The sequence below is a fragment of the Dasypus novemcinctus genome, chromosome 6, assembly GCF_030445035.2.
Source record: "Dasypus novemcinctus isolate mDasNov1 chromosome 6, mDasNov1.1.hap2, whole genome shotgun sequence".
Lineage (NCBI taxonomy): Eukaryota > Metazoa > Chordata > Mammalia > Cingulata > Dasypodidae > Dasypus > Dasypus novemcinctus.
In genome coordinates, this window is record NC_080678.1 from 76,858,592 (window position 1) to 76,873,339 (window position 14,748).

General features: G+C 37.6%; 1 protein-coding gene across 5 annotated transcripts in view; it reads right to left on the reverse strand.

The window, feature by feature from the left end:
• HERC4 (HECT and RLD domain containing E3 ubiquitin protein ligase 4) overlaps positions 1-14,748 on the reverse strand; it is a 137,842-nt gene that overhangs the window by 19,977 nt on the left and 103,117 nt on the right. For 3 of the 5 annotated variants that reach the window (XM_058298914.2, XM_071215827.1, XM_058298919.2), the window contains 4 exons: positions 5,235-5,258; positions 2,844-2,942; positions 1,325-1,492; positions 952-1,095 (listed from right to left, as the gene is read on the reverse strand). In XM_058298914.2, the coding sequence (XP_058154897.1) occupies positions 952-1,095; positions 1,325-1,492; positions 2,844-2,942; positions 5,235-5,258 (435 nt within the window). The remainder of the gene's footprint in view (positions 1-951; positions 1,096-1,324; positions 1,493-2,843; positions 2,943-5,234; positions 5,259-14,748) is intronic. The other 2 variants (XM_058298917.2, XM_071215828.1) reach the window with 1 other exon arrangement.

Genomic DNA, 14,748 nt, shown 5'->3' on the forward strand with positions numbered 1-14,748 from the left:
CAGAAGAACACACAGCGAATGGACAGAGAGAGCAGACAACTGGGGGGTGGGGGGGGAAGAGGAGAGAAACAAATAAAAACTGAACCATCCATTCACTTATTTCCATAAGTGAGGGGCAGAAAACTTTTTCAGTAAAGGACTAGGTAGTAAACATTTTAGATTCTATTGCCATACTACTGTTGGAACTACTCAGCTCAGTCTCTGCCAGCTTGAAATCAGCATGGAAGGCAATCATGGACAACAGGTAAATGAACAGGTGTGTCTTTATTTACAAAAACATGTGGTAGGAAAGCGGCTGTAGCTCAATCAGTTGGGCTCCTGTCTACCATATGGAAGGCTCTGGGTTCGCATCCTGGGTCCTCCTTGTGAAGGCAGGCACACCCGCAAGTGCCATGGAGAGCCCACTCAGCAAGGTGACACAACACCACCACACACACACACACACACAAAATGCAGATGAATGCGCAGTGAATGGACACAGAGAGGAGACAGCAAGGAAGCCGCAAGGGGGGGGGGGAATTAAAAAAAAAAAAAGACTCCTTAAAAAAAAAAAAACGTGGTGGGGTGGATTTGGTTCATGGATTGAAGTTTGCTAACACATGCCATAAATGATAATGTAGAGGAATCCCTAATAATAAAATAACAATTTTTCCTAGAAGAATGTTAATCCACTCAATCCCAATACCAAATCAGAAGGAACAGTCAACAGTATTTTTGAACTGACCATCCCTTAATTCATTTTGCTAATTTGAAATGTGTAGTAAATATTCATGTGTTTTGATGACTCTGACCAAGTTCAGAAAGTTTATAATTTTTCAAATTGTAAAGCAGATCTCTGATCAAAATATGTTAAGACTCCACTTATCACTCTGCTATTGATTTCACTTGGCATATATAGGTATATATACACAGGTATACACAGAAGTAATTTAGTTGGTCAGAACTTTTTACCTTATCAGAAAACCAAATAAGTCTGGAATCTTCATAATACCTAAACATTCCATATTTAGGATCCAGTAATTCCCTCATGATGAGTAAGAAAAATTCTTTGCGTACCCCTCCTGCATCAACAGCATCTTCTCCAACAAAAATAACCTAAAAGAATATAATGCAAACACTGAATAGACTGTAAAGAAACAAAAGTTCAATTGTGGAGACCATATATTATTTATTACTAATAAATGCTCATCGATCACTAGTTTAATAAAAAAATAAGAAAAATTTACAATTTCATTAAAATTCCAAAGATAAATTAAGAATAGGACAACTTTAACATAATGTATGAATAAAATTCCCAATCACATAGAAGAAAATGTCAAATTACCTTGAGTGGCTTTTTGTAATCTATATTCTTTGTTTTCCTAAGGACTTCCATTGCATCTCCTACAATATTTTCTCTACGCACCACTAGAATTAAGCAGGGATTCACAGATTCAATAACTGGGAGAAAAAGAGAGGAGACATTCTGTCTGTGGGCTTGGTCAATAGCCATCTAGAAAACAAAAGATTAAAAATTTAATAGGAAAGCTACAAAGAAGCTATGATGATAAGCAAACCTCTACCTATTAATAACTATGCTCTAATTCCTATGCTACTGAATTCACAAATACCTTACATAGTATCGAGTACATCATAAGAGCTTAATAAACCGTTTTATATTAATGTATAACTAATAATGCCATTAAGTTAAGCAAGCATGAACTATAATATTGATTATTCTGAGCCGTGTGGTTTCTCAAAAAAATAACTAGGAGATGAGGACAGAGATTGTGGAGACAAAGAAAGCAGCATAAAACAAACCTCTAAAGACAATAAAGAACAACCTGACTAAGGAGGCATTATAAAAATCCATCTAAGTAGAGTGATCACCATATGCGCTCATGAAAACTTAGCATTTAGCTTTTACCATTTAAAATCTTTGTCCTTTTCCTATGTTTTCCCCTGCATTCTTGTTCTAAAATGGAATAATCTATATTAAAGGCACCAAGTGATTACTTTATTGTTTAAAAAACAAACAAACAACTAAAACCCTGGTTTAATAGCTAGTACAGAACCTTATAAAAAATAATTATTTCTTCTGTTGATGAAAACAGAAATAAGCACATCTCTAAAATTCCACCTAGTACTTATTATTTAAATGTTTAGAGGAATACAAAATGTATGTATTTGAAAGCAATGGAAAAACAGTTAACAAATATTGGGGGATTTTAACTTTTAGAGCATTTTAAGAATATTAAGCTTCAAGGTCTCTTCTCATCCTTTCCACAGTACTCAGTCTGTATAAACCAGACACATTATAGCAGACGAAGAAGCTCAAAAGCTACTTTATTTGCAGGTTCAAATGATAAAGCAAATCTACTGCAATCCTTCAAAATCAGGTGAATTCGTTTTCAAAACCCACATTATAACTGAAAAAACGCTCCAGATAAGACTAAGTTGGAGACTGGGGTGGTGGAAAGGCGAATGGGAAGGAAAGGAGGAGGGAAAGTATGATGGAATGAGGCTTGAGAGAGATGACCACAACAAGCCTCAGGAAAATATCTTAGTACTAAAATTTTCTTCATGTAAATTTCATCTCCTCCTCCTAACAAGGCATCAAATGTTTAACATCATCTTACCTCTAGTCACTTCCATCTTTTACCAAGTATATAAAAAAGAAATATATAATGAAGCAAAATTTGAAACCAACATTTTTGTCAAGTAAACTAGTAAAACAATAAAATTATATATTTCTATAATGAAAAACGCTTATACCATTTATATAAAAGACTAAAGGCTAAATTAAAACATCATAGAAACAACTCAAAAAACACAAATCATATTAGTGTCATACAATCTTTTACCTGCATCTGCAAGACTGCATCTGTTTGTAACAGAGTGGTTTTTGCTTGGGCATCAAATACAAATGGATATGTGCAGATTGTGACAGGGATATCTGCCAACTGGAATAAAAAAATTAACTTAGTAAAAGATGATTTGTATATATTTCATGTAGATTAATTTCATGTAAAGCTGATGACATTCTTGGTTTATTCACTGTTGTGTTCAGGAAATAAATAAAATACATTGCTTATTTCTGAATATAGAAATTTTACTGATAATTAGATGAGGCAGGGGTATAAACCCAATAGTCAATTTTAGGAGGGAACTGTAAACTTGAGTATGTGAAATCATAAAGTACAAGTGTCTTTTGTTTAACGATATATTAACTCCAAGTTCCAGTGAATTAGGTTACAATTTTATTTAAAACCTAAGGGATCCTGTGTTAATACTGTTACCTAGTTCTTTTATATTAGGGTTGAACTTTAGCAACTGGTCACTGTCTAAGGCCAATGATATGTAATCTGCCTATTTATTTAACAGCTATTTACTGAGTGTTATGAAGGTACCAACACTACTGTAAGTCCAACAATCTGTTCATTCATTTAGCATACAAAATAAGCACTGATAATATTATAATCCTCTATTAGCCTTTAAAAAGTTAGGAGAACTGACCTATTATTACCATTATCAGACATTAGTCATCTTATAGACAATTATTTATCTTAGAAGATAATGTAGTGATTGATTGCTAAATATTTTAACAGTATGGTAAAATACTAAGAGCTATGAACTATCAGTCACAGATTTTTGTAGTTGGAAGAGGATCTAATTTAACCAACAAAGTAATATTTTTGTGACAGTTCTGACACAGAGCCCTTGCTTTAAGGTTTCCAGTGAAATATTAATACACCATGAAACAATCCACTTCTTCTTCTTCATCCTAACTGTCCTCTTTTAAAAAACATTTCAGTTTTTCTAAATCTCTCAACGTTGGCCACCAAAATAAAAATAATCTATTATGCCTAATCTGTGCAGAATACAATGAAACAATAATTCCTCGTTCAGAACCCCATAAGTGAACATATAAGATAACATGCTCAGTTACATTAAACCATACAGAAAATTATCACAACTCAGTAGTTTTCAACTGATGAAATTTACTTCCATCCAGTATTTACGTCACTAATTAGCTACTGATCATAGAAGTCATTTTACTTCTCTGGATTTCAGAAATCTAGATGATTTCTAAAGTCCTCTTTGACTCAAAACACCGTGATTCCATAATTTTATCTGCTACTTCTACATGAGGATAAGAAGTAAACATTATTAGAATGAAAATTTAAGACTAACTCAAAATGTTTCACTGTTTCAAGTACTGGGAAAAGCATATGCAAAAATAGCAAAGCAAATCAAAATAAAATATAAATTTACAACAGAAAAAATTATATCTCCCAATATTATATTATTGTTATTAATTTATTGATAATTTGTTAATGTTATTAATAAACAATATGCTTATATTATATTAAAGGTGTACTATATTGAAGATAGTTTAGGGTTATTGACAACTTGAGACAAAGTAAGGAAGATATATGAAAATAAAGAGTTTAATTTTATGACCATTATGAGTTTAAATTATTAGTTTAAACTGGAGATAAAAAAATGTTCTCTGCCTTATTAGGTGGTTAATTGCTGAATTTTAGAATAGTTTGCTTTTTAATATTCTGAGGGCACAAAAAATTTTATACTGGAAGGCTTTAGAAGAACAGGTATTAATTTAAAGTAAATGTTGTGAGGCTTCATATAGATGTAATGTTAAATAAAAAAAAGATGTTTTAATTCTTTTCAAAAAAATCCACTTAAATGTTATATAGGGCAATTTCTATAGACTCATTTTTAAATAAAAATTTATGTAGGAAGCGGACTTTGCCCAATGGGTAGGGCATCTGCCTACCACATGGGAGGTCCGCGATTCAAACCCTGGGCCTCCTTGACCCGTGTGGTGCCATGCCACGCAGGGGTGTCCCTCGCATAGGGGAGCCCCACGCACAAGGAGCGTGCCCTGTAAGGAGAGCTGCCCAGTGCAAAAGAATGTGCAGCCTGTCCAAGAATGGCACCGCACGCATGGAGAGCTGACATAACAAGATGATGCAACAGAAAGAAACAGATTCCCAGTGCCATTGATAAGGATAGAAGCGGTCACAGAAGAACACACAGCGAATGGACACAGAGAGGAGATAACTGGGGGGCGGGGGGGGGGGGAATAAATTTTTAAAAATAATAATTTAAAAATTTATGTATTTATGGTTTTCTTTAGAAAACACATAAAAGAGGAATTTTTGGCTCACCTAACACTTAGGACATAGAGTTTAACTTACTCTGAAAATAAGACTTTATGACACCAAACTTACCTCAGTTAATCCATGGTTGATATCCTAAGGCAGCAGTGTAGAATGTAATAACAATGAGGAAAGAGCAATGTTAGTGTCCAAATTTAACTATTTCATTCAAAGTAGCATTTTGCTACAGCAGAATATTGAGCAAATGAGGCTGAGCCAAAGACAGCCACAACAAAATTTACCCTTTCCATATGAACCTTATATATCTGTACATTTAAGATCTTAGTTTCAGGTATCTTGTGATAATAAAATTATCAGAGGACTGAGCAAAACGAATTTGGTTTCAGCAATTAAGCCCCTCCATTTGCAGAATTAAAGTAGAACAAGGAAACTAGTCTTAAACCTGACTTGATCTTGAAAAATTAATTTTATGACTCAGTTTTCTACTGAAAAAATAGAGAAAACATCCCTTAGACTTTAAGACTTGGTTAATCCTGGCAAAATATTAGAAAGTGTTAAATAGGTGTCAATAATCTTTATTATTCATAAATAGCCAATTCTGGCAGAGGAAAAAAGGCTACCTGGAAACAAAGTTAGGGAAACAAGGCATAAGTTCTTTTTGTCAGAAATTGCCAGTGAAGTGTAACATATCTTATATTAAGGATTACTGAACACTGAATTAATTTGAAATAATAGTAGAAATTATAATGAAAGCTTACCACTTCACTGAACAGAATGTTTTGCACAAAACTTGCACATCTGCTCAGGGTAGAAACTCATGTAAAGTGCTAGAAAATGAGAAAGAGAACCCTGACCCAAAATTGCCTAAGGGAATGGTCCTTCAATCTAATCAAGATGGGGATTCAGAAAAGGTTTTGGTTTCTTTGCCCCAATCCCTGGTTGAACAGGGATATATGCACGAGTGGGTAAAAAGTTTAGGGGTAGAGAAGAGACATTTCTGGGACTCCTTGGTACAGGAGCCATCATGCACAGTGGTTTCAAAGCCTGTTGGTGAAGTCCTAATGGGGACTACAGTTAGATTAGATTAGGAAAATATGGGAATACAGTGGTTGATAAGATTATGGTGGAAGTCTGGATGAAAACTGGAATGTCTGTAAGAGACTATATGTGAAGAAGGAATTACATCTCCTTTACCTGAACTTATTATGGGGATAGATTACCTGAAGGTATTATATGGATAGATATTGTGTCTGACTGGGGAATGTATCCCCTCCCTAATATTGTTTTTTGTTTTTTTTTTTTTAAAGGCATATAAATCTGTCTTCTGCCAGTATTGACTGGACATGCTGAATGGGAATCAGTAAGATTACCTGTGTCCACAAAAGTGGTTAACCTGAAGCAGTGTAGAATACCTTGTGGATAAAATGAGATTTTTTCCCTGTGAGAAGCACAGAATGTGGCTTAAGGCAAAAGCCTGTGACTGCAAAATGATGATGATGGACAATGCCCATACCCAAAAAACAGTGTCCACAACTGTAAGCAAGACAATTCCATCCATCTACCCCATGCGATTAAAGCGCCCTCTCAATCATAAACAGAGTGGGCATCACCATCCCCAAATCTTCAAGACTGAGGAATGAACAAACATAAGGGGGGAATGCAACTATGGATTAAAGTAGATTTATTATTATTCTAGGAATGGACGCTCTTGTAACACTCATATAAAGGCAGTGGTCATCAGAGGTTCTGGGGGGAGGGAGAGGGAAGACTAGGTGTAATATGGAGCATTTTTGGAACATTGTAATTGTTCTGCATGACAGTACAATGATGGATACAGGTCATTATACATTTTGTTAAAACCTATTAAAATGTGCAAAGTGTAAACTATAATGTAAACTATTGACCATGGTTAGTAGCTATGCGTCACTGTGTGTTCATCAATTTTAAAAAATGTACACTAATAAAGATGTCATTAATGGGGAAAGTGTGGGAGGGGAAAGAAGTGGGGTGTATGAGAATCCCCTTATATTTCTGATGTGTCATTTATGTAATCTAAAGCTTCTTACAAAAAATTTTTTTAATTAAAAAAAAAGTAAAAGAAAAGCCTGTGATTGCCACCCAATGATAACTGCTAGGATTTTGGATGAGTAAATTTCCATTTGAGAGAGAATACTAGCTTGGTATTAGATGTTAACTGTAGGTGCCCTTATGATTGAAGGATATTAAATTACCTTGAAGCCTGAAATATCATAATGTCTTGTGTAATGCTGGAGAAATGCTCTAATGGGGAAGGCATTACCCAGAAGAGTTCCATAATAAAATAGAAACAGTTTATGCAGAAACATGTTGCCAGGGTAATCCAAGAACATATTCATGAGGAGATGCTCTCTCTTCCCTGAGGGTCAAATGAAGAATTGCGGGATCCCATGGCCGCTTGGACCACTTGGGCCGTGCCCTATGAACAACTCTTCACTGATCAAAAAAGAGCAGCATGGCTTATGGACAAAAGCTCCAAGATGAATGGACAACATCCCGTTTAGAATACCAACACCATCACTCTGATTGAATCAGGTGAAAACAAATCAACCCAATGGGCTGAAGTACATGCTGCTACGCCCCCTATGTTTGGGTTTTTACTGATTCACAGGTGTTAAAAATTGGCCTGGTCGGCAGAAGGGAAATAGAAAACTGGCCTATAAAAAGGATGCCCATAAGGGGCACAGTTCTATGGAAATGACTATATGGGAATTTAAAAGGAGTACTGAAGTAGGACATGTTGCAAAAGAACCCCCTCCAAGATCCGAAGGTGACTGGAACCATCAAGTAGATACCCTGGTGGCTCTTGAAGATGGTAACCAGTAGACACTGGGGTTGCAGCAATGCAATGATGGGCTGAATCTAAGGCATATTCCTTTTGTACCCTCCTGAGACACAAAATACCAGTAAAAACTGTTCTGTTTGCCAATAGACAGAGACAGCAGATTGCTATGGGACAGATATGTAAGGCCCTGCACGCAGCGGGCAAGTCAAATGGACAGCAGTATCCCCAAGAGGCTGCAAATGCGTCCTGACAGGAATAGACACCTGCTCTGGACTAGGCTTTGCTTGCCTAGTAGTAGACACAAATTCACAGAATACACACATACAGGAGTCCTCTATGAGGATATGAATGTTTGTTTTGTAAGTTTACAACTTTCACTATACACTTATGTATGCTCATGTATGAACAGTATACGGTTCAAAAAACTTTTACATTAAAAAAAGGATAAATGGAAAGGAGTGATACAGTAGCTGAGAATAAAGGAATGAATAAAAATGGGTTATACAACAAGGGAAATTGCTCAAGAGAGGCCCAGAGCAAAAGATGATATTGTCTTTTAGCTCATTTATACCACAGGCCTGAAAAGGGTGAAGCCTTTTGCTGCCAAGACCATTCCTGCTTCTGGAATCTGACATGGTCTGAGGGAAGCCTGTGCAAACCTGAGGGGGATCATTCTGGGACATATTCTGGTCATATACAATGATGAACTGGACCAAACCGTTAATAACTGAATCAATCTCTAGTAATGTACTAGCATATTTTTACTCTTATTTTTACAAATAGTGTAGATTAAGTGGGGAAAGGAGTAACTAAATTAGTACAAAAATATAAAAATCCATGTAATGGCTTTATAGGGTAGACAAGCCATTTCTTAAAATTCATCTCCATCCCACAATGGTGTCTCCAAATCTTAAGCATATTCACACTGACATTATTGCTGTTTCTGTCATATAAATGCTGTAACAAATGTAGATGTCCAGACCAGTACGATCATTTAATGCTACAAAAGAACTTGTGCCAAAGGCCAGGAGGTGGCCTAAGTAGTGGACAACTAACTTAACTCAAAGAGAGATCTAACCTTTGCCCAAAGCTACTGGGAGTTGATCTATAGGCCCCTGGAGTATCATGACTGACAGGAGTCCCTCTGCCTGGAAGATTGGACCAAGGGACAGTCTAACAATGTGATTATTGATGGGAGTTTTAAAACCCTGGACACCAAGTCAGGTGAGCTTCCCAGGTTGGCAATACTCCACACATACTGTCACACCTGATGCTGGAGAAAGTAACATATTCATGACTCCACGGCAAAAGGCCAACAGAAGCTCTCTGTTTGGGTACCTTGCACCTCCTCGCTGTATGCGTTCTTTATTTAACTTGGTGATTTTAATCTGTATTCTTCCCCTAACAAACCCTAACTGTGGGAGTATAATAGCTTTAAGTGAGTTCTGTGAGTACTTCTAGCTTTTGAGAAGTCTCCAAACTTCCAATTAAGTGTCGGAAGTGAGGTCAGTCTTGTGTGGACTATTCTAACTTCATAGTTGGCTAAATTCTCACATGCCTTGAGGGTATCATTACAAGTTTTAAACATTAATAAAAACAGTATTCTTACTACATTGTGCAAAATAATATCAAAGCAATGTTAAATGTGAGCAAAATAGGACACTACACAAATCCTATTCTGAGATAGGAAATTATTGATCATAGAGTGGTTTATTTTTTGGTTTTTGTTTCCAAAACATTCCCAGAGTACCAAGTTGTCACCACGTAATATTGCCCCTACTGCCACTGCGAACAAAAAGAAAGTATTTAGAAGCTATTCTACAAAAATGAGATTAGATTATATTTAGTTTAAGGGACCTTTTGAAGTCCTTTTATAATATTATCTTGTGGGACATTTAAAAAGAGCTATTACTGTCAAGAAAGTTTGAAAGAGCGAAGAAACACCTATCAATATTTCGTGACAACCTATGTCCTGCCTGATAAACTATACAAGATAAACCAAGGAAGTTTATAGCATGGAAGATGGATTTTATCTTCAAGTAAACAATGAAACATTAATATATCTTTTTAATGAGACATAAAGGTGCTATGCATATCATTATGCATTGGAGATGTCAAGAAGATAATGTAAGAATTTATAGTGTGACTAAAACATATTGAAACGGAATATGCTTTGGTTATACATGAATTTGATTATGGAGAAAGATGCAAACTGGTAGGGATATAAAAATAATGTTACAAAAGGAAAACTTGAGAAGAGAGATGATTAGACCCCAAGTAAAATGCTTTATCTAGGAAAGAGGCACCAAAGGGAAACAATATTAAGTTCATTTACAGAAATTTCAATTTAAGGGATAATGGGAAAAAAAGGGGTGGGATAATGGTCTTAGATGAAATCATGACCATTATAAAAGGTAAAAAAGCTTATAAAAGCAAGGATGCACTTTCCTGGGAAATATCAGAACTGCGAGGGACCTCAAATGTACTTCAACTTCTTCATTTTATTAATGGTTAAGAAACCCAAATCCAGTGAAGTTAAGTACTGGTATATCATCCCAAAGCTGCATTATGCCAGCATATCTTCATGTTTTACTGAATAACACATCCTGTTCCTAACTCAGCAATTTATAAAGTAAAATAATTTTTCAACTCTAGAGAACAAATTCAGTGATGACTTATACACACAGTAAATACTGAATACATTTATCTGACATATGTCTCATACACATGACCCGAAGTAAATTAATATTCTTTTTAAAAAGAAACATTTAACTTGAATCATACAGTAATACAAACAGGCACAGGACAAGCATAGACCTTTCTATACTTTTTTAAAAATTAGTCCATTTTTACTAAAAATATATTGATGATACACATGTATAGTAACTAAGAGTGCAAGAAAGACTAAAGAGTTTAGTAGTAACTGCTAAAACATTTTAATAAACAATTTCAGAGCAAAGTTAAAAGAGGGTAAGGAAATGTACAACTGAGAACAGTACCTAGAAAAGTGGAGAGAAATCATCAAATAGCATAAGACAGGGAAACGGACTTGGCCCAGTGGTTAGGGCATCGGTCTACTACATGGGAGGTCCGCGGTTCAAACCCGAGGCCTCCTTGACCTGTGTGGAGCTGGCCCATGTGCAGTGCTGATGCGCGCAAGGAGTGCCGTGCCATGCCATGCAGGGGTGTCCCCCGCGTAAGGGAGCCCTGCGCACAAGGCGTGTGCCCCATAAGGAGAGCCGCCCAGCGCAAAAGAAAGTGCAGCCTGCCTAAGAATGGCACCACCCACACGGAGAGCTGACACAACAAGCTGACGCAACAAAAAGAGACACAGATTCCCATGCCGCTGACAACAACAGAAGTGGACAAAGAAACAAGATGCAGCAAATAGACACAGAGAACAGACAACCGGGGTGGGGCGGGGGGAGGGAAGAGAAATAAATAAATAAATCTTTTTTTTAAAAAAAATAGCATAAGACAAATAAAAAATAGTGAGAGAGAACACACACACACTATTTTGCCAAGAGATCACTGTAAAGGGAGAAAAAAAAGTTTAAAAGCTAAGGAATCCAATTGAAAAAATAGTTTCATACACCAAGGTCAGAGGGTGAAAAAGAAAAAGAGATTATACAGTAACTACCAGGAATAGCAGGATGAAGCAAAGACTTCATGAAAACATTTAGCAGTACAAAAGGATATTACAAGGAAAGCCAAGAATTTCTCAGAGTTAGTTATTAATGTTTACAGAGTAGGGGAAAATCTTTGACTGGAAAAAGAGGATATGGAGGGAAAAAACAAACATATTATAGGAGAAAGGCAATGTAATAAAATAATTTCCTTGAAATTTTTATAACAAGGTAAATATATATAGTTTATGAGACATTTCTCATAATTCATAGTAATTATGATCTATCAGAATTTCAGTGCTTTCACACTGAAGCCAACTGAATTATTTCAAGATAACTTGTTCAATAACAGTATACGTGTATGTACAAATAGACAAATACACATATATATCATCACAAAATGGTATGTAAGCATCCTTAAAGACAGATTTCTTAAAACCTTAGTTATAGGGTCACTAATGAAGTTTAAACCAGCATTAAGGGAAATGGACTTGGCCCAGTGGTTAGGGCATCCGTCTACCACATGGGAGGTCCACGGTTCAAACCCCGGGCCTCCTTGACCCATGTGGAGCTGGCCCATGCACAGTGCTGATGCGCACAAGGAATGCCATGCCATGCAGGGATGCCCCCACGTAGGGGAGCCCCACGCACAAGGAGCGTGCCCCGTAAGGAGAGCTGCCCAGCACAAAAGAAAAGCGCAGCCTGCCTAAGAATGGCACCACCCGCATGGAGAGCTGACACAACAAGATGATGAAACAAAAAGAGACACAGATTACCATGCTGCTGACAACAACAGAAGCGGACAAAGAAACAAGATGCAGCAAACAGACACCGAGAACAGACAATCTGGGTGGGGTGGGGGGGGAAATAAATAAATAAATCTTTTAAAAAACAAACAAACCAGTATTAAGACTAGTAAATACAAGCACAAATCTTATTAAAAAATCTCAGGGGAAGTAAAAATGGCTCAAGCGATTGAGCTCCTGCCTACCACATGGGAGCTCCTTGATTCAGTTCCCTGTGCCTCCTAAAGAAGACAGCAAACTGGCACCATGGGCAGGCGCAGCAAGCTGACACAACAAGATGAGTCAACAAGAGACACAAGAAGAAAAACAGGATGAGAGAGACAACAAAGTAGGGAATGGAGGTGGCTTAAGTGATTAGGTATCGCCCTCCCAGATGGGAGGTACTGGGTTCAATTTCCAGTGCCTCCTAAATAAACAGTGAAGATGAAGAGACACAGCAAGTGCAAACAATGATGGGGTGGGGAGAAATAAACAAAATAAATCTTTAAAAAAAAGTCTCAGAAAGTCTAAGATTTTTTTATAAATGTAAAATATGAAAGTGCTTTGAACTCTCTCAAAGAAAGAAGTTCTGTGAGGTAAAATGTCATAATGTAAATTATTCATTTGTACCTACTTGTATCTGACATGTCTCATATACATGAGTTCTACAGGCAAAATTTTCAAAGCAGATTGATTTCCAGGAAACTGGCAGACTTAGATACGGGACTCTCTCCTCTTGCAGAAATATATTAATAAGATAGAGGACAGGCAGAAATGGTCCAGAAAAAAAATGTTCTAGGATTTAGGACACCAGGGGAAGGCTGGACACCGCACAGAAGGGAGAGGGACAAAGGAAAAGAATCTGGGCTACAAAACTGTGAGTTAAAGCAGCTGCAGCTACCAGCGCTACAGGGATCCACCTTCCCAGGAAATGGGAAAGAAAGGAACATAGCCTGGCTGACTTAGTTTTTGACACACAAATTTGGTTGGCTGTGATCCAAGCCCTTCCAGGCTGGGAGGGCTGAACCTTTGCCTGGAGAGTGGAAGTATCTTCTCCCCAGGAAATAAGAACACGCTGCAAGCAAAGACTGGAGAAGTGACTCAGAAAAGTTTGAATTAAGAAGCTCTTAGCCTCCAGGCAATATCCTCTGCTACATTGATCCTGTACTTATTGCAGCAAACACACTCCAACCAGGCTTTGAAATGAGAGGGCTGCAAGAGAATGCCATCTGCTGGTCGACCAAGGAAATGTTTGGAGGAAATTAAGAGTAAATAAGGGCAGCTTTATCTGGCTTTACAGCCTCCCTCCCCAAGGCCCTTGCAAGCAGGCTGCAACCACCCATTACTGGGTCCAGGGCTCAGATTTGAGCAACTAACAGGACTAATTCTAAAGACCCAAAACAGGTTGAAGCAAGAAACAAAGAACAGCAGTTATACCCAGACTATTGCCAATAAATCCCTATGATGAAAGAGAGAGAAACTGAACATCAGAATAAATTCACCATCATAATCAGATACCTAGATATCAGCAAAAAAAATTACAAGCCATTCAAACAAAATGGAAGAATGGCCCAAGCAAAGGAAATTTATCATCAAAGTCCCAGGTGACATACAAGATTTGAAACTACTAATTAGAGATTGATACAAATTTCCAAAATCAAGTTAATGAGTTGAAAGACAATATGGCTTTAAAGATACAAAGGACATCAAGAAGACACTGAGCAAGCATAAAGAAGAATTTGAAATCCTTAACAGAAAAGTAACAGTGCTCATAGGAATGAAAGACATGATAGGTGAGATCAAAAACATATTCATGGGAAGCGGACTTGGCCCAGTGAATGGGGCGTCCGTGTACCGCGTGGAAGGTCCGCGGTTCAAACCCCTGGCCTTCCTGACCTGTGTGGGGCTGGCCGATGCGCAGTGCTGATGCATGTGGGGAGTGCCGTGCCACGCAGGGGTGCCCCCGTGTGGGGGAGCCCCATGTGTGGGAGTGTGTGCCCTGTAAGGAGAGCCACCCAGTGCAAAGGAAGGTTCAGCCTGCCCAGGAGCGGCGCCGTGCACGTGGAGAGCTGACGCAGCAAGATGACGCTGCAAATGGAGTCAGAGATTCCCATTCCGCTTACAACAATAGAGGCGGACAAAAGAAGAGCACGCAGGGAATCGACACAGAGAACAGACAACTGGGGCAGTGGGGGGGGGATAAAAAAAACATATTAGAGGGATACAACAGCAGACTCGAAATGATAGAAGAATAAGTGATAAAGAAGACAGAACAGCTGAAATTGAAAAGAGAAAGGCACAGAGAGAAAAGAATAGAAAAAAACTGAGCAGGGGTTCAGGGAGGTGGATGATAACACGAAACGCAACAACGTGCATGTCATGGGAGTTCCAGA